This window comes from Pantherophis guttatus, chromosome 3, assembly GCF_059756535.1.
Source record: "Pantherophis guttatus breed Tessera chromosome 3, ASM5975653v1, whole genome shotgun sequence".
Classification (NCBI taxonomy): Eukaryota; Metazoa; Chordata; class Lepidosauria; order Squamata; family Colubridae; genus Pantherophis; species Pantherophis guttatus.
The window spans coordinates 88443461-88463357 of NC_142065.1; the positions used below are offsets into that span (position 1 = coordinate 88443461).

General features: G+C 38.0%; 1 protein-coding gene across 1 annotated transcript in view; it reads right to left on the reverse strand.

Moving 5' to 3' along the window:
* Window positions 1–1344: 1344 nt before the first annotated feature.
* The window catches only part of COL11A1 (collagen type XI alpha 1 chain), a 274990-nt gene continuing 256437 nt past the window's right edge, over window positions 1345–19897 (reverse strand). The window contains exons 63-67 of the mRNA XM_060690063.2: window positions 18129–18366; window positions 10166–10278; window positions 7623–7691; window positions 5685–5918; window positions 1345–3679 (exon numbers count right to left, since the gene is read on the reverse strand). Coding sequence (XP_060546046.2) covers window positions 3533–3679; window positions 5685–5918; window positions 7623–7691; window positions 10166–10278; window positions 18129–18366 — 801 coding nt within the window. The 3' untranslated portion in view covers window positions 1345–3532. The remainder of the gene's footprint in view (window positions 3680–5684; window positions 5919–7622; window positions 7692–10165; window positions 10279–18128; window positions 18367–19897) is intronic.

Genomic DNA, 19897 nt, shown 5'->3' on the forward strand with positions numbered 1-19897 from the left:
TAACTGTGCTGTGCAGGGGCTGGAAGAAGCACCTGCGAGATGAGGCAAATACAGGGATGCTTTGCTCCTGCTCTGGAATATGGAGCAAGTCTCCATCCCCTGCCGTCGCCCTTACCTACTCAGGCCAGGCGAGGAGTGACTGGGAGGGGAGGGCGAGGGGCGGGGGCAGTCAGTGGTGAGTTCAGCTGACAGGGAGCCACAGCAGGGGGATGAAAGAGCTGCATGGGACTCCGGAGCCACGGGTTGCTAATACCCGCCCTAGAATCTAGACCACTGCAATATTTAATAGGCAATGGATGGTAATTTTGAGTTTAGGCAATGAGAGTGCCAGATTTTACCATGCCATTGGCATGTTATTCTTTCACCCATTGCTAATCACCTTTGCCAAATGCTCCCAGTCATGCCTTTATGGCACATATATTGTATGCATGTGTGTGTGTAACTAGATCAGCTTGTACTCAGGATAGTGTGGGTGAATGGTCATAATGATGAATAGCAGCAGTGATGAGTTAGTAGAGTGTCATAACCACTGTGATATTAGCAGAAGTTTATTGATAGCACATTAGCCCCATTAAGGATGGTCCATTTTAAACATTTAGACTTTCAGCAACTATTCGGTGATATTGTACTAATTGATCTAGAGTTTGGATTTAGAAATTAGAGTGGCCCCCATTCTAATACTCTTTCAGAAGTCCCTGAAGATTTGGTTCTACCAGCGGGTCAGGGGAACTCAGAGCAGGATGGAGCCCATTAAATGGTTGGTATGAATGTGTGTGGTCACCAGGATGGATGGTTATTTAATTATTTTTATTTTTTATTATTTTTATTTCTTTTTTATTGTGCTTTTATGTCCTTGAGTTGCCATGTATGAGTAGGTGGCAATATCAATTTTCTAAATAAATAAATATTTATACAATAAGGCAGGGAAAAACAAGTGCCTCCAATCTTAATAAGGTTCTGTGTTAAGTGTCTTGTGGAAACCAACCTCGTTGTTATGGTTTAAGGATCAATGTTAACTGAGAAAATGCATTCATTTGGTAAGCGTCTTCTGTAAAAGCAGCTATAAAGTTATTTGCATTGTTTTAAACTAGTCACAATAACATTTTTTTCCTCCCCTCAACAATAAACAAACCTTTCTGAAGGTGACATTTAGAAAATCAAAATTGATTTAACACACTCCTCCTATTCCATTTATAAGGATTTTGACCTGAATATTTACAAGAGACTTTAATCTGTATTCTGTGGTTTATGTGATAGATTATCTACAGCCAGAATTTAATTGTGTTATTGACGATTATACAGCATTTTCTGTAGGATTAAAAAACAGAATGATCAGTCCGTGGAGACAGGAATTGATTTTATTAATAAAATGTATATTATTTTGTCTTTCAGGTGACAGTTAACAAACTTTGGTTTTTGAAAAGGAATTCCAAACAGCAAATTGTTGACTTTGAAATTTCTTTTACACATAAAATAGCTTGCATGCTTTAAAACAGCTGAAAATGAGCTAGTGGGATCCGGTATCAATTAATTTAAAACAGATTTATATAAGAAATAGTAACAAATATTTTTCAAGTCTTACATATATTATGAGAAATAAGTACAAAAGGATTTGTGTTAAATTAATGTCTATGTTTGACTACCCAGAACAAAAAAATCCTTGAGGCCAGGAAAAAAATAAGATTGCAAATTGTTAACTGTTTGAGTAAAAAAAAAAAAAATCTTCATAGCAGTTTTCTTATAGGTTGCTTGGCAACTAGGTAGAATCACATGACCTAGACTTATTTGCCACAATACAGCAAGAAGGCTACCAGAGCAGATTTAAGTTTTTACACTCTTGTATCTTCTGTGCTGGGGGAGCAAATAGATTCCGTCGATACAAATCCAGAATCCGAGGCTATAGAGTTGCATTGACTATATCCATCATCTGCAATTTGGTTTTTTGCTTGTTAGTCAAGAGGCCCGGATGTAAGTCCTTTCACCTGATTACCATTATCTTTAACATGACCATTCTGGTAGATATGTAGTTACACTTTTGGTACAATAAATGGCAGCGCTTGACATATTTTAAATCTGAAAGCCCTGTTATTTTCTTCTTCTTTTTTTTCCTTGGGCATCAGGAAATGCCTGATGAGGGGGAAAATATATCTTGAACGGGAGCAAGAGTCTTTGTTCTGAACTTTCAGAAGTAAACAATGACACTGATAGAATAAAAACTAGACATTAGTGTGACAAATACAGGCACTGCTCATATATAATTTAGCTATACCTAGCAAACGTGCCAGAAAGATCACTGGAGTAAGCACAGTTCATAAATAATTGTGCAGAATCTACTTTTAATAGCCAGATGAGAAAAAAAAAATAATTCTGAGAGTTTCAATTAGTCATTAATTATAGACTAGTTAGTTATATTACTGGAATTAATTCATTATACTCAAGGGCCCCTTATGACATTACAGGAAAAGATCTGGCAGCCAGAAACAAGGTATGCTTTGTTCCTAAGTTGTGGAAATATTGGAAGATGCATCCATAGACATAATATCCACGCTGCTACTTTTCTGCATATCAGCATTTACTCCAATGCTGAAGGCAACGCCTTTAGTGGGGAATGAACCACAGAAATGGTCTCCTTCCATCTGGCTCACAACTTTGCATATTGTCAGAATACAGTACTAAGAACCTGCGCTAGAGCTATAGGGACTTTCCTCACATCTTTTGCACATTTAATTTAACAAGACACATTTTTTTTCCCATGCCAACGTGAAAAATAACCACCACCAAAATGCAACATGCTTATGTCTTGAAATGAGGTATGGCATCCCGTGGGAGTATCTCAATGGGCCCTTGAGGTCCTTCTTGGAATTACTTATTGCGAGATAGTCCCTTCGTTTCCAGTTCTGCCTGGACCTGAAGTTTTGTCACTGACTTCAAATAACATAACTCTAGAGATCAATATATACAAAGAGGGTACATTATAATATTACTGATCAGAAAAATATGAAGTGGGACTTCATTGGAAATTGCAGCTTTATTTTTCATAATACATACACGGTACTGAAATGTAATTTTGAAATTAGGATAAGGTAACAGCCAGTTGCAATTCAGGGACGCATGCAAGTTTTAGAAACAGACACTGGACAGCATTGTACTGTACACAGAATAATTACAGTTTATTAAACATATCTTCTTAGCACCTCTCATGTTGTAAAAAAAAAAGGAGCACCATTCAATTTTACAGCACCAAAAATAAAATAAAATAAAAGGGAACACAGGTGGGTGAAGAAGGATCGGACATTCATAAGATGAACTTGCCTGTCAGTGACACAGGATCATTCATCATTTGCCAAATAAATTTAAGTCATGTGATTCTGCTCCAAAAAGGGCAGTGGGTGTTTTCTAAAGAAGACCTACATATTTGGTGAAACATATCATCTATTCCATTCTTATTTAAAACTTACACATGGCACAAATGAATTGGTATGGTGACACCTAGCACATTTTTCTTCTTGAAAATTTGTTCTTTGCTCTAAACTTAACCAAGGAAACAGACTGGACCCACTTCAAAGCCAAACTTCTGATTTTGATCACCAAAGTCATTAATCATCACATCGAAGATAGGTAGTTGGTCAATTTTGGGAGTATTGATTTCCATAACAGTCTTTGCATAGCCTTTTCTTGACTGTAAAACAAAATAACATTCAATTAATATATTGGTTGATGCAGTAAAAATCAGAAAGTTCTTAGATGGACTATGTTTATCTAAGGAGGTCATTGTGAAGCCAATGAGACTACAGCAACGGTTGAATTTGAAGAAGGAGTTAAGAATGTTAGAAGTCTCACAAGTCTACCTAATAAGCAGTTAGGAAAATTTTTGACTGAGATATTTCTTATGCATTTAAACCGAAATGGCAGTTTGCATCTTGACTGGATTTCCAAAAAGTAGCAACTTAACAAGGTATTTTAGAGAACAATCCAGGTGAATATAATTATCTATATTTATCATCACTCATTCACTTGTCAGGGTAGTAATGAGGGTTAGATAAAGTGTCAAAAATCATCATGTAGGGAATAATGTGCTTAAGACATATTACTTCTAGTCCAAGTCTGAACTAGCTTTTGAGGAATGAGGAAGGAAGGACTTTGATCTAGCTATTTTTGACAACAAGAGAAAAGGAAGGGGGTGGTGTTGAATAATTTTTTTTAAAAAAAATGCCAAGGGTGGTTGGAACAAAAGAAAGGGAAAAGGACCATGACTTGTTTAAATGCAAATTAATTCACAGAATTATAGAATGATAGAATCATGAGTGGAAAGATCTTGAAGCACTTTTAGTCCAATTCCTACCCAGGGTGGACAAATTACTTTGTCCACCCTGGACAAAGTTGACTAACTTTTGCTTGAAAAACCTGCTGTGATGGAACATCCACAATTCCAGCAGCCAGGATGTTCCACTGCTTAATACCTCTCACAGTCAGAAAAGTCCTCCTTGTTTTGTTTTGGATCGTCCTCTATAAAGCTTCTAAAGCTCATTAGTTCTTCTCCAACTCTTGTGGACTGAGGAGGAAAAATCCCATACTCTTATCTCTGTGACATGCCCTCAAATACCTGAATACTGCGAAGGTTCCCTGGCTCCTCTTCTTTAGGCTAACCATACCTAGTTCTTCATTCAATTTAAGCTCCAAATCCTTCAACATTTCTGTTGCTCTTCCCTGCACCCTCTCCCAGTTTCTCAGCCTTCTTGTGTTGCAGGGACTAGAATTGGTGAGAGTATTCCAGGTATAATCTGATCAGTGGAGCACAATGTGGGACTATCATTTTTGATGATCTCAACACTATATCCCTGGTGATCCAGCTCAAGACTATTGATTCAGTAATTCCATGAAAGCATTGCCTCTTTTGGTAGCTATAGCACCCTGCTGGCTCTTGCTTAATTTGTGGTCTGCAGGATTCCCAGATCCTTCTCAGAAGCACTAGTACATATACCAGGGGGCATCTATTTTGTACCCATGGGTCTGCTTTTTTCCTACCTTACGTTTCTCACTACATATCCAAATTCAATGTTTGGATATTAAAGAAGCAGTTCCAAGACAGAAATAAAAGTATGTAATACAATGGAGATTGTAATGAGTATTTGAGAAACATCTAAGACATTCTTTAATATCATTCTATAACTACCGGATTCCAGTGCCAATTTAAACAGCAGCTCATTTGAAATGAAGATATATATATATAAATTAAACTAGACAGTTTGTTGCTGCTTTTACTTCTATTTTCCATTTTAGACACCTGTTATATTAAAGTGTGCAAAGGGATCTTTCATTTGTAATATTACTGTTATTCATTTTTGCAGTACATGATAAAGTACAAATGTTTTTCATTTGCTATCTCCAATCTCTACTTTTTCCTCTAGTGACTTCCCTTGTCAATGCATTTACACAAGCCCGCTGTCTGATTGTTTTTGTTTTTTATTTGCCTTACATTATGGATTACATTCCCCCCCCCCCACACACACACACTTCTACGGGGTTATTCTTTAAACAGACTGACGCTGCGAAGAACAAGGTACAAAAATGAAAGGATATGTTTAGAAAGAAACAGATGTGGGCAAGAGAGGTATGAAGCTGAGTTCATTTGAATACGAAGCTCACCTAAAGCTGGAAGAAAAATGTCCAAGGCTTATACTTACTGCACAGCCATCATGAAGCACTTTGATGTACGGATTGTTGTCATAAGACATCTCTTCATCGTTTGACCCTAAGAACCTCAATGCTTTGTCATAGCTGTCAGAAGAGACGTCATGCCAGGCTACTGACTGATGACAGTTGTAAGTGAAGTTTTGTCGAGCAGAGGCACTTAGCAGTTTAAGGAATGTCATTTGGACCATGCTAATAGAATTGCCTTCAGCGTCCACATAAGAAAGCTAAGGAGGTTAAAAAAAAAAGAAAGAAGGCAGGTTCGTAAACAGCTATATATAAACTTGCTCTTCAAAGTGCAAAACAAGATAATATGCAACAGCAAAACACATTAACTCGCCTCTTATAAATCAGCTGACATAAGCCTGTTTGTTGTCCCATTAAGAATGCAGTTAGGCAATGAATCAATAAAGATATTTCCTTTAAGCAAAGCTATATGATTATGCACCCAGCCTGCCTGTTATTATCAGAAGCTGAAAACCATTGCAAGCAATATGTGATAACCTTGTCCAGACAGCATTCTCCCAAGGACACAGTTTTAATTCTTAGTTAAATCCATTGCTTGTTTGAGGTACCTCTGCTTTCCCACATGAAGGAGACCAGTCCCAAGCTTTCCTCTATCGAAAGGTCTATACAGGCATATTCGGAGATCTGAATAGCTTATACTTTATAATAAAGGTGATAATTAGGTTTTCTGAGTATGGAGGAGCCCTATATAATTCATTATTAAATGAACCTAACGAATAAAAGTTCACTTACCTATTTCTACACTATAGGATCAGAATCTCCAATCTAAATAAGTCTCTAAACTGAGGCAAATCAAGTAGCTACCAGCACTATATACTATATGTGGCGTGAGCCAGAGATTAGTATGCAATCTAGTTCTAGGTAGTCCTTGACTTATGACTGATCACTTAGCGACCATCCAAAGTTACAATGGGGCTTGTACCTACCTTGGGACTACTTAGGACCTAGATTTGAAATTTGGATGAGCAAGGCCTACCCCTGCAGTCACATGAACAAATTTCAGGCACTCGGCAACAAGACTGCATTTACGGCCATTTGCAGTGTTTTTCGGTCACATGAGCATATTTTATAACAGTTTAGCTGTAAACCAGCATTTACTTTTGGGGGGGGGGGTTGGAAAAAACCATACCAATAGCAAACTGTTGGTTCGCTTAAGAACCATGGCATTTGAGGGTAGATCTTAATGCCTTATTTTACTGTACCAAAGGATTCGGAAATCAATGCCTTTTTTTTTCTTTTTTCCTTGCTTTCTCCCACTATCCCCTTCCATTTTTCCTTTCCTAATTTCCCTAATATTTGCTTTTGTATTTTTTTTGTATGTCATATTATAAATTAATAAAACTATGAATAAAAGAAGATATTGATGCTCATTTTGTTATGCTCCCACCCACTAATTGCTTCAGTTTTACTTTCTATATGCTCCCAGTGGATAACTTCTTTGTTATCTTGATTTGACTAGAATTAAAACTGGACTAGAAAACTTGACTAGAAAATATTTGTCTGCTCCTGCAGACAAATATTTCAAGCCTGATGATCTCTTATCTGCTCTAAGTCCTTGACAAAAGCTACAAATCAGTGGTAACTAAATACTAAATGCAAGAAAGAAAAAACAATATATATATATATCAAATTACAGATTCCCAGTTTGTTTCCTGTAACATATTTTGCTTTACCTGAGAATTCGGAATCCTTTATTCAGAAAATTACAGACCTATTTCTGCCCCTGAAGGTGCCGGATGCCTAGAGTATCTTCATGCTGAAGCTCCTCACAAAAGTCACTACTTGCATGCAACACTTTGTGTGTTGCAAAAAAACCAACAACACTTTGTTTCAGGATAACTTAGAGGATTTGTGCCTTTGGATTAGCATGCTAATTCTAAAGTAAAAAAGAAAGGGTAATTTACCAGTTTGCCTCTCTTAAATTCACTAAACCATGTTCCTGGATTTTCCTTTGGCCATGATGAAATCCTAAACTGTGAGGGAGGAAAGAAATCATGAGTGTTAATTATGTCAGCAAGAAATGAGTGGGAATTAGCCGAGTTTTACATAAACACTGCTAAATTAATCTCTTTTTTAAAAAATGAAAAGAAAAGAAAAAAAATAGCCTGGGCTTTCTGCCTAGTTCTAATTATATTTAGAGTTGTGCAGAGAAAATTGTATCAAGTTCTCAGATAACATATTAAATAACTAAATACATTAATTGGATTGTTCCAGCAGATCTGTGGGAAAGGGATTGTGCTTGCAGTCTTTGGCACTGGATGAGCCCAGATGGTGTTTTACTCTCTTCAAATACTACATTTTGGTATTCTGTCAGTTGTATCTTCTTGTGAGGCACAGGAATGGACCATTAACAATGAGCAGAGATGAAGAGATGTCTTTAAAGACCTTTCTATCTCCACACGTTCAGTGTCTGAAAGGGAGACTTTCAGACTTTTTGCAAATTCTTAGGACTTACACATTTGCTTCTGGTTTGTGGATGCTGATAGCTGCTCTGACTTATTTGACAAGATTTATGCAGGTAATCCTCACTTAATGACTGCTTGCTTGACGACCATTCAAAGTTACTGCAGACCAATGGTGGGATTCAGATTTTTTTACTACCGGTTCTGTGGGCATGGCTTGGTGGGCATGGAAGGGAAAGGATAATGTAAAATCTCTATTCCCTCCCCACTCCAGGGAAAGATTATTGCAAAATCCCCATTTCCTCCCAATCAACTGGGACTCGGGAGGCAGAGAATAGATGGGGGCGGGGCCAGTCAGAGGTGGTATTTACCAGTTTTCTGAACTACTCAAAATTTCCGCTACTGGCTCTCCAGAACTGGTCAGAACCTGCTGAATACCACCTCTGCTGTAGACCTCTGAAAGTTATTTACGAGCCGGTTCTGGAGTTCCAATGGTTGGCCTCCACCCCCATGGTCACATGACTGCATTTCAGTTGCCTGGCAACTGGGTTACCTTTATAGCTGATTGCAAGGTTCCGCGGTCATATGACCACGATTTATGATATTTTTGTGTGTGTGTATATATATATTTGCTTTTTCAGGTAATTTTTTGCAAAAAACACTCATACATTGGCATAGCGTTTATTTAATGACCATGGTGCTTGCTTAATGATTGCTGCAAAACAAGTCATAAAATCAGTTCCAATCATGTGGATGCCTTGATTTACGACCATCATGATTTATGAGGGAAATTCTGGGCTCTATTACGGTAATAAGTCAAGGACTATCTGCACCCTCTTCCAAGTGTAATGCACTCTGAGAAGCAGTAACATTTGATTTATAATAGTCTATTCCAAACATGAGAACCCACGCTAGAGCAAATAAAAGATTTATCTAAGTCTAGTTACTTGTTAAAAAAAAATTATTATGGCTGGAATAACCTCACTATGATGATCAATAATCCAAAAAAATGCAATTTAGCACTATACTAACACTAGGTAAACAGATCTACCCTTCCCAACAAATATGCGTAGCAGAACTCAGATCTTTACCTGACATAATTCTTGGTTCAACCAAGCATGAAAATATATTTCAAATGTTTACATTAAGAAAAATAAGATTTGCATATATACATTTATCTGGTTGCTTTCTTGAAACAGCACAGTTAATCAAGCCAGATAAGAAAGGCATCTGGTAAGAAGGGTATGAAAAGATATGACAAAGAACTTTACAAAGTATTTGCTTCTTCCAAAACTTATATCAAGTGCTAACACAAAATTAAAATATAACTGCAGAAGGAAAAACTAATGGTGATTTTGTCACTAGTCTCCGAGATTTATATTCTTGCTTTCATTCTTAAAATTAATTTAATATACTTAAGTGTAATTTAATGTGCTGAATACTACAAAATGTGCTGAATACTAATTGTATAGTCTTGAAAATTCTTTTGTCCACATATAAGTGGTCTTCAACTTATGACCATAACTGAGCCTGGAATTATGGCTATTAAGACTGCTAGTTGTTAAATGGGTCATCCCATGACCGATCTGATTTTGATTTATTTGAATTTTTTTTTTGCAGTGATCATTAAGCAACCATTGTGGTCATTAAGCAAACTCCTCTACAATGGATGGTGGGGTTTTTTTTGCTGGAAAATAGAATGCCAATTTCCACCCTCCCCCAAAAAAAGAGTAATAGATTGCAGTCACATGACTGTGGGATGTCTGTTGTGACTTAAAAAGTAGCTGTAGAATTGTATCATGGCTATGAAAAAAATGACCCTAGTAACAGGTACAGACAATTATCCACAAGTCATAGGCATTACGCAAAAGCCTGGAAAGATTCAGATCTTCCCTTGATTCAATTTTGTACTGGAATTAACTTATAAAAAAAAAAAGGTTCATTCACAAAAAAGTGAAACAAAAAAGTGTCTTTGTTTGTTTGTTGGAGCCATTATCTTGCTGCAAGCAAGAACTATTTGCAAGAAGTACTGTTTTGGTACTTACTCCCTCTGATTTCTTATCTGGATAGATGCAGGTTTCCCCATCAGCTGTGAAGTTACAATATACTTTGAAAGAGTCCCCGGTACACCCCTGGTTAGGATCAATCCAATACTCTCCTATTAAAAAAAAATAAAAAAGCAATCTCATTCATTTGATCGATTCCAAGGCTTAATTGCTGATTAAATGAGCAGTTTTAAGTAATAATCTTTACACCATATTATTATGAAAATTGTCTTGTTTCAGAAATTTTAATGTTTTGCAGAACTATACATTGGTATTAAGAGCCCAGTAGGAACATCAAAATGAACAAACATGGTAATAAGCAGCACTTCATTTTAGACATACATTTATAACCAGAAGATAAACCTGAATTTTTCTTTACTTAATCCATATCAATTATATGATGGTGCAGTGACAATATAGAAGACCATTGTTATTTCAAGGTGGTCAGTGACATACTTTGATTTCTCCTTCATATTAAGAAAAGTCTAGAAGTTTAGAGTTCATTTTGAGCTAAACTGCTTGGTGTTTTTACTCATTTACTGAGTAAAGAAGAAGGGGCAGCTTCTACACAAAGTCTATCACTGGGTGCTGTGAAAACTGGCTGTCCTTTGGGTATCTCTGCTATTGTTATTAAGGAGCTCCTGGCAACTTGTAAAAGATTTGGGTATCATCTTGCTTGGTATGTATCTTTTTTAATGTTTTGCTTTTAAATCTGTTTTTTTTTTTGAGTTAATAATAAAGTTTAAAATCCCTTTATTGGATTCATTGAATCCAAAAGAACCAATTGACCTGGGCATCTGATCACTGCCCTTGGCAAAACAGACCTAGTGAAAGAATACTAGGCACAAAAATAATATTTGCATAACATATGAGAAGCAAGAAATTATATCCACATTTAAAAATTTTACTTCAGTTCCCATAATAATCCCCTTCAATGTGGAAAAAGAAAAGACAGCAAGTAAATATATCTGATTTTGACATTGGAAATAAATAGTCATATTATTTCTTTAGCCAGAACTGGCATCACCACAGAAAAAAAATGCACTAGTTGTTTCATTGAATGTCTGAGACAGCCTCTTACCCCTTGGCGGCGCCTTCCTGCTTCCCGGCCAGCACACCTCTTACCTCTCGGCAGCATCTCCATGCGTGAGGAGCTGTGCTCTCCTCTGGCCCTCCTGGGGTAGCTTGCCTTCCCGACAGCGGCTCCCCCTCCCTTTCCTCCTGACTGCTCCAGCATCCTGGCCGGAAGTAGCAGCATGAGAACCACTGCCACCCCCTCTCCCCTCACAGTGGCAGAAGCAGCAGACAGGGCGGCCGGCAGTCCAGCCAGCAAATGCTGCCCCATTGCCCCATGTGGCCAAGCTGGCCAGGTGCTCCAGACCGTGGATGTGAGTCGGTGCTGCAAGCTGGAGGGCTGGGGCCATGCAAGAAGCCTTGCATGGCCCCAGGCCCGCTTGGGTGGGGAGGGAGGGAAGCCCAGGCCTGCCCATCCTGGCTGGCAGCTCTGTTCTCCTTGCTCTCCTGGGTTCCAGCACACCAGCCACCTGGTCTTCAGGTGCATGGGAGTGCTGGAAACCAGAAGAGCAGCCATCCAGCATGCCTGTGCATGCCGGGAAGATGATCTTCCAGTTCCCGGCATGCGCACTGGCCAGCTGATCTTCATGCATGCATGCACACCAGAAACCAGAAGATCAGGTGGCCAGCGTGCCGGGCAGCTGCTCTTTCAGTTTCTGGTGCTCCCGCACGCGTGAAGACCAGCTGGCCGGTACGCGGAAGCTGGAAGACCAACTAGCGACAGCTCGCAGGCCCGGAGAGATGGGTCTGGATGCCACTTCCAGCACGCATGCCATAGGTTTGCCATCACGGCTCTAGTGTCTAACTTTCAAAGTCCCATGCTATGATATATTTTTTTAAATAATTTTTTTAAAAAAATTCCCACAGGAAGGTTTTTGTAATTAATTTCCAAACTCTTATTTCAAATCCAACTGGACCTTAAGTCCGTTGTAATATTTCACAAACAATGTTCTAATCGTTTTGCTAAAAAAAAAAAAAAAAGTTAAGTCCTTAAACTTACATTTACGATTTCTTTCATTAAGAATTGAAAGGAATTCACTGAGTACTGTAAAGTTGTCAATCGAAAGATTCCAAGTAATAAGAAACAGTTAACAAGCCATTTCCAAAAGTGATCCAATGTCCATAAAAGCAGCAACTGCCGTTTGAGCAAAGATAGCTTTCATTCATCTCTCAGAGCTCTAAGTCCACTGAAGACTGCTGTCTTGAAGTCTCTTTACTAGAAGTAACCACTTGGAGTACTTGTAGGCAATCTCAAGCCTTCTCCTTGGCCAGAGAGGAATTACGAAGAACCAGTCTACTTGCTAGCTTTTAAGCCTGCCATGATCATTAGTTCCACTTTTATAGAGCTATTTTCAGTTTACCAATTCTTCTCTGGAAGATATTGTTCTGCCAAATCCCACCTGCTTTTTGTCCTGATTTCAAGCCAGCAATGCAAAATAGTATGAGGAACATGACAGTGATTTACCAAGAGCAGATAAGATAGTCCTTTATAAAAAGCTGCAGATGTTGAAGTGATACTTCACTTATTTCAGCAGAGGCAAATGTATGACTGCTAATACACATACATAGTTTTCCAGGCCTAACCCAAGAGACACCGAGATGGAGGTAGGCTTTCTTTTTTTGATCCACCAAAGCATACAAAAAGAGGATAGACATCTGGAAAAGCTTAATATGATATGAAGACTAGGACTCATTGGGCAGCCAATTTACATAAAGAACATTCCAACTCCAATGAAAGAAAAGAAGAGAAATTTGGCAGATCATTCAGAAGAGAATCCCTAGCCATGGCAGAATACCAGTTTGCACTGATATTTTGTATAAACCATAGAGCTCAGAATATATAGCACAGATGCTCTCAGAAGACCGGGAATATTACTTTGAAAGTCAGTAATTGTAAATTTGAGGCAACTACAACTTCAAAAAATTCCCTGAGTGATTAAAAAAAAAACTTGTTCAGTTTCAAAATTAACTTTACTCAGTGTCAGCCTCCACAATGCAACTTAGCTGTGAATTCACACACACCCATATCAAGAAGATTTATGTGACAGTTAAGCTGTCCTGGTAGATTCAAGTGTGTTAAATTCATCCCAAGATAGACATTTTCTTGTCTATTTGCCAACTCTATGCAGAGTTATGTACTGTATATACCCAGAAGCTTCTTTCCTAATAAAGATATTTGTGAGCAGGCACATCTGCCTTTGGGTTGAAAATATATGAAATGGCAGATTTGTTGGTGATGGAGGAGAATATTGGTGTTGTGCTTCTGCTGGGTGGACTGGAAGTACTGTGTGTTTCAAGGAACAATTGGAGTGTGGATACTTGGAGAAAAAGAGAAATCTGCAACTGATAATCCTGCAGAAAGAAGCAAGAATCTTCAGAGTGGACTTGCAGATGGAAAGGATTGTGGTATTTGGAAAGACCAGACTGAGAAGCTTGACCAAGGTGATGACTTTCCAAAAGACTCAGGAATATTTCCACCCAGCCCCTTCTTTGCTTTATGCTTAGGCTAAAAGCCAACCCAGAAAGGAAATTACTGAGAGCAGTTCTCAAACCAAGCAACTATTATCAAGGGTCTGATAAGAAACACCTGTGTGACTAAAGAAGAGAATAAGTAAGACAGTTTGGAAACTAAAAAACTCTGTATGGAAATGTATGATGAACACAATGTACAATAGAGATAAGCAGAAGTTATTTCCTTGAAACGTACTGTAACAATAAAAATCACTTTGGTTTGGAGACAAACAGTGTGTCCGTACTATATGGGGAAAGTTATTGTCTCTTTTAGCATACTCAACAGTTTATTTAATTGCTAGGAAGTACAGAGATATACAAACTAGCTTCATTCTCTGGCTATCAAAGATTTTCTCTGGCTAAGAGAAAGAAATATGGAAGTGAGATGAACCATTTAATTTTGGTCTATAATTCAAATGAGCCAAGAGGCAAATCACATTAGACTGGTCATAAACTTGTCTTATGCCCCAGTTTAAACCCTGAGCTTTTACCTTCTGCTTTTTTCAGATCCTGGATACTTGCCAGTTTGCTTGGTGGTCCTGTGTGGCTCAGATGTTTATATAAGAGTCATCTCTAGCCTGTCTCAACAGATTGCTGCCTTACCAGGTTCAACTTGTTTTTACGAGGGGCGTGAAAGTCAACAATCGTCATTCTGTCCATAGAAGGCAGAAAGCACAGCTGAATATGCCCTTATGGATGAGTGATACATATGGTGATTTCAGCAACTAAAGGAACTGAAAACAAGCTCAATACTGCAGATAGTACACTGTACTAAAACAAAGACTGTGCATAAATATAATTTCCTGTTGTAAGGCAACCCAGCATATCGGTGTCTTGTACCCTTGTTCACTTTCTCCTTCTCAAAGAACAGAGGTTCCAATATGTCACACTATTGATTACTAGGCTTCTGGTGAATCTTGCCTTTCTGGAGATTGGATCTGTCCACTAAAAGGAGATGCTGATTGCTTTTGAAAACAAGAATGATATTAATGCAGGAAAGATACAGTTAGGTATGTACTTGGCAGTATTTGTCTGTTGTTTTGATGGGCAGAACACTAAACAAGGAAATGAAAAAAAACAGTACTCAACATCTCTCCCTGATTTTTTTTTTTTAAATCATCCTGGAAATGCAGATATACAAATAGGCTTGTGGGTTGGCAGGCTGATGGAGAAGCTTGCACAAAGACCCATGGCACCCAGTTTGCAGTCCTGTTTATGGACTGGTATCATATGAAGCTGTGTGTTACATTTGTTTAGACTATTTCCATTATTCTCAGTGGGAATTGAAACAGAACTGAATTACACCTGCTAAAGCTTGTATAATCTATTTTTTAAAGAAGTAAATGGCTGAGAGGCTGGAGAAAGCTTACAAGGCTCCTCATTTTGGTTCCAGGGAGGGAGGGAGGGAGGGAACAGGGATATTGATATACAAAAGCTCACATCCATTTCTGTGGTATAATTTAAAAGAACTATCTCCAGTTTAGAACCTAATAATACTGTGCCCAAGATGACAGTGCCAGTCTGTCTATATGTCTTTCTGTCTGTCTGTGTCCATCCATTCATCCATCCATATCTATCTATCTATCTATCTATCTATCTATCTATCTATCTATCTATCTATCTATCTATCTATCATCTATCCATCCATCTGGACTTAGAACCTTCCTGACTCCCAAACAGTGGTTGGTGGCTTACATTTTAAAAAATAAGCACCATAAAATGAACAGGAAAAGAAATGCGTACATCCATAGAAAACAAACCCAAGTCACTAGAAAAAGAAAATCAACTAAATTCAGCCATTATTTTAATCCCAAGCCTGGGAGCCAAGACAGCTTTTCAAAGACTTTCAGGATAGCTCCAGGGTGGGAGCCATATAGATTTTGCAGGCTGGGGAGGGGGCTGATGTTCCAGACTGCAGTGCTTTTCAAGTAAAAATTGATTATACACCTATTGTCATTCTCTGTTCTGAGACCGATAGGCTGAATATGATTGATAAGATGGGTCAAGATGGCAGCACCTGGTTGTCTGCAACTGCATTGACTCTACGTCTAAATCTAATTCTTTGTGATTAGCCCTGCCAGGGGTACTAATGAAACAACTAACTCCAAGGTTGTGAAAAGTTGCTCAATTGTTGATATCTCACAAGATGGAGACTATGGGAAACAATATTGCTCAGCATCACTCCTGAGGCCCAGTAAAGCTCTGTGGTGGGAGGTGGCAGCACAAGTGATGTCAACATACCCATTGCTGACTCAGAGTAGTTAATAGTATGAACCCTATTATCTCTCCTTCATGTGCTGATCCTGTAACTGCCTAATCCTCACTTTTCTTGGCATGCTAATGAAATTTGATGTCCAGCAAATCCAGTGGAAGAGATAGTTATCAGTGGTGCTAAATACAGTTGGTGAAGCCCGAACTTGATTTAAAAACTCAGTAACCTTGTTTGCTGAGCTCCCATTTTTCTCTCTTTTTCTTCTAAGAATCAGTGAAATAATTTGCCGTCCCTGAGGACAAAACTTCCTGGCACATATTTGAAGATATGACAGCCGTCAGATTTCACAAATGCAAAGATCGATTCTTTTGAGCTTCTTTTGTGAATCTTGGACAATAAATGTATACTTTGACTTGGTGTAGCACATTCAAACATAATAGACACCAAAAAAAAAAAAAAGTCAGGAGGTGGAAAATTGCTTCTACAATGGGAACTTGTGGTCGGGCAACAATCTCCAGTACTCATCAAGAAGGCTTGATATTCTAATAAAAAAATAAATTCCTAGTAAGCAATAACTCCCAGCTTTGTAGAAAGAAGGCACTAACAATATTCTAATTCAACTGCTCTAATGATTAGAAAAGAATTGAGGGAAGGAGGGAGGAGGATTGATTTCATGCATGGGAAAGCTCTCAACTAGGAAATGTAGAGAATGTAGAGAGTAACAAAGATGACTTTGATGGGAAATATGCGGGAACTGTTACCTTGGCAAAATAGTTTGTAACCTTTTTTTTCAGTCCAGAATGACCAGATAACATTCAAAAGTAGCTCAGACAGATACCTCCCTAATTCAATAAATTTATTTATTTATTTATATTTTATTTTATTAGATTTTTATACCGCCCTTCTCCTACTGGACTCAGGGCGGTGAACAGCTAAGAATAAAAACATCACATGAAAAATTTAAGATTAATTTTAAAAGAATTAAACAAGTTTTGGCCCAATATAAAATTTAAAACACGCCAATTAAAATCAATTAATAATTAAAAATATCTAAGGGGGGAGTCAAGCCAGCCCAGCTTGATGGAATAAAAAAGTTTTAAGGGCACGGCGAAAAGCACAGAGATCTGGGATTCTACGTATGTCCGGCGGCAGGTTCTTCCAAAGGACAGGTGCTGCCACAGAGAAGGCTTTCTCCCTGGGTGTCACCAGCTGACATTGCCTGGCCCACGGCACCCTGAGGAGTCCCTTTCTGTGGGAGCGTACTGGCCGGTGGGAGGCTATCGGTGGCAGAAGGCGGTCCCGTAAGTACCCAGGCCCTAAGCCATGGAGCGCTTTAAAGGTGGTAACCAACACCTTGAAGCGCACTCGGAAGACCACCGGGAGCCAATGCAGCTCGTGCAGGAGAGGTGTCACATGGGAGCGCCCCATCGCTCCCATAATCCCCCGCGCGGTCGCATTCTGCACCAGTTGGAGCCTCCGGGTGCTCCTCAAGGGGACCCCCATGTAGAGAGAATTATAAGAAGGATGTAGAGGCACAACACAACTGGACTTGCAAGATTCTGTTATAAGTATAATTAATTTCAATAAAAGTAGTTTTAGCCTTCCTGTGGAACGTTAAAGGTTTTTTTTAGTCTAGTCAGCCTGGTGAGGCTAAGTGAAGAGTTCCTGTTAGTTTTCAGTCCAGATGCAGAATTAATATGTGTGATGCACAAAGAGCATGGTGTTTCATACTATTTTATAGAGGAGCAATGATTTAACAAGAGGAACATTTTTGTACGTAATAAGAAAATATTAAATCAGAAAAATTGTGAAATAGTGAAATACTTCATTTACTGCCATTATATGCCAGAAATCTTACTGATGCATTTCTGTATAAATCTAAAGCAGTATTTTATATTTTTAAAGCAACAATGTGGGTATGTTTCAGGTTACTACAAACATTTTCATCCTCTGAACGTATTTATGTTATAGACAAGCCAATGAAGTAACATAATTTGGTATAGTTTGAACGTTATCTTCTAATTAACTTCTTAAAATAGGACAATGAACATATGATATGGACTTTGGAGAACTGGTAGTATACACCAAGACCAATATAACCAGAATGAATGAACTGGTGTTAGCAGATTTTGGCAAATTTGCATTTATGAGACAATAGTAACCTACCATCTGGAAAATCTGGGTGACAGAGCTGAAGATCCTTGCAGGTTCGAGCTGGGTTGTTCTGAGTGCCTATTGGGTATTTCATATGTTCAATATCTTGTTTCAGAGAACTCAGCGAGCCAAAGATCTCTTCCATTCCATCAGTGTAATCTTCTGCAACAGATAGCTTGGCATCTATGGATCTCTTGGACTTTTTGGAGGCCTGGATTGGCAACGGTTGAATAACCTCACCTGGAGGTCCCTGGGAACACAAAGCCAATAGCTTTTCTTTTCAGTAATAGCTTTTTACTTTCAGAAGTAAATAGCTTCCCATATTTTCTTGACATTAAGTATTAACATAAAAGAGAAACATTTCTGTCACAGACAATCCTCTTGCTCCAATCTTTTCAGCAGGAAATAGGTTTCCCCTTTTGTGATTTGCTCTTATAATAAAGCACTGCAAGTTATAAAAGGAAGGCACCAACTTTGGCCAATTTTTGGCCCAAGTTTAAATTTTAACAGCTAGGAAATATGGAGATATATAAACTAGCTACATTCTCTGGCTATCAAAGGCTTAGTCTGGCTAAGAGAAAGAAATATGGAAGTGAGACAAATCTTATCATTTTGGTATATAATCCAAGTGAGCCAAAGAAAACAAGCCTATTTTTATTGGTCCCATCAAACAAAAAATTAATGTGTTTGGAGTGGATAAAACAGATAGAAGCATTATTTAGGATACTGTACAGTCACCATTTTGTGTGTGCATGTGTACTTCTTTGAATTATTCTTCCTGGTGAACTTTCTGGACTAGTCCTTACAGTTTTATTGGCAAAATTTTCATTTTTTTAAAAAAAAATGTAATTTTGCTAAAGACTATAATTACAATAATAAATATTAAAAAAAATAAAATGTAGAATAGTAAGAAACAGTAGAAAGCGCAGGGGGAAAAAGAAAAGAAAAATAGAAATGAAAGAAAAATAAGAAGAAAAAAGAGAAAAAATATAAAGTGTCTTCCAAGTTTCATCACAACATATAAACAGCGCTAGTAATTTATCTCCACTCTTAAAATACAACAAATGATCCATTTTTTCCATATCCCATCTTTTATCTATAAACAAATCCATAAAGCATGGTCATTTCGGTGTCAACAAAAGTTCATTAACGTTACCAGAAATGACAACATATCTGTCTTAACCATGATCAAATAAACCCACTTTATATTTCCCCCTTTTACTTCTGACAGTCTTAATCTTTAGTGCAAATAATGTTGCAGAACTTGATTTTTTTTTTTTATTCTTCCTGTTCACAAGAGTCCTCAAAACTTTAAGAAGCCTCTTTTGTAAATTCAATATAGGAAAATTATCCATGTCACTCTCTGGGTTTATTGTTTAATTATTAAATTCTTCAGTTCTGATACAAAAGAGAACATTCTTAACTACTTATGTAGGTAGAAAGTTAACTACCCTCAACATTTTTGTTATATTCTTCTAGTATCTCCCAGATGGTGGAGGCTGCCTACCAAAGTAATTTTTGCCCCTGGATTCCTGCAAAACCAGAGCATAGGCATATCGCTGATCTGTATGTCATTCAGTCATGGATTAAGCAAAATAAGCACACGATCAGAGCACCAAGGGAAGAGAGCACCACACATTTTTCTCCATAGCTATTATGCCCTTAATTCTTTCACGGCTACACTCAACTATAGTCATTTTTTGGGGTAATTATCTTAGTCTGCCGTGTCTCATTTTAATTTGCGTTGTTGAAAGCAAATCTTTTCTTTGACTAAAGTTTAA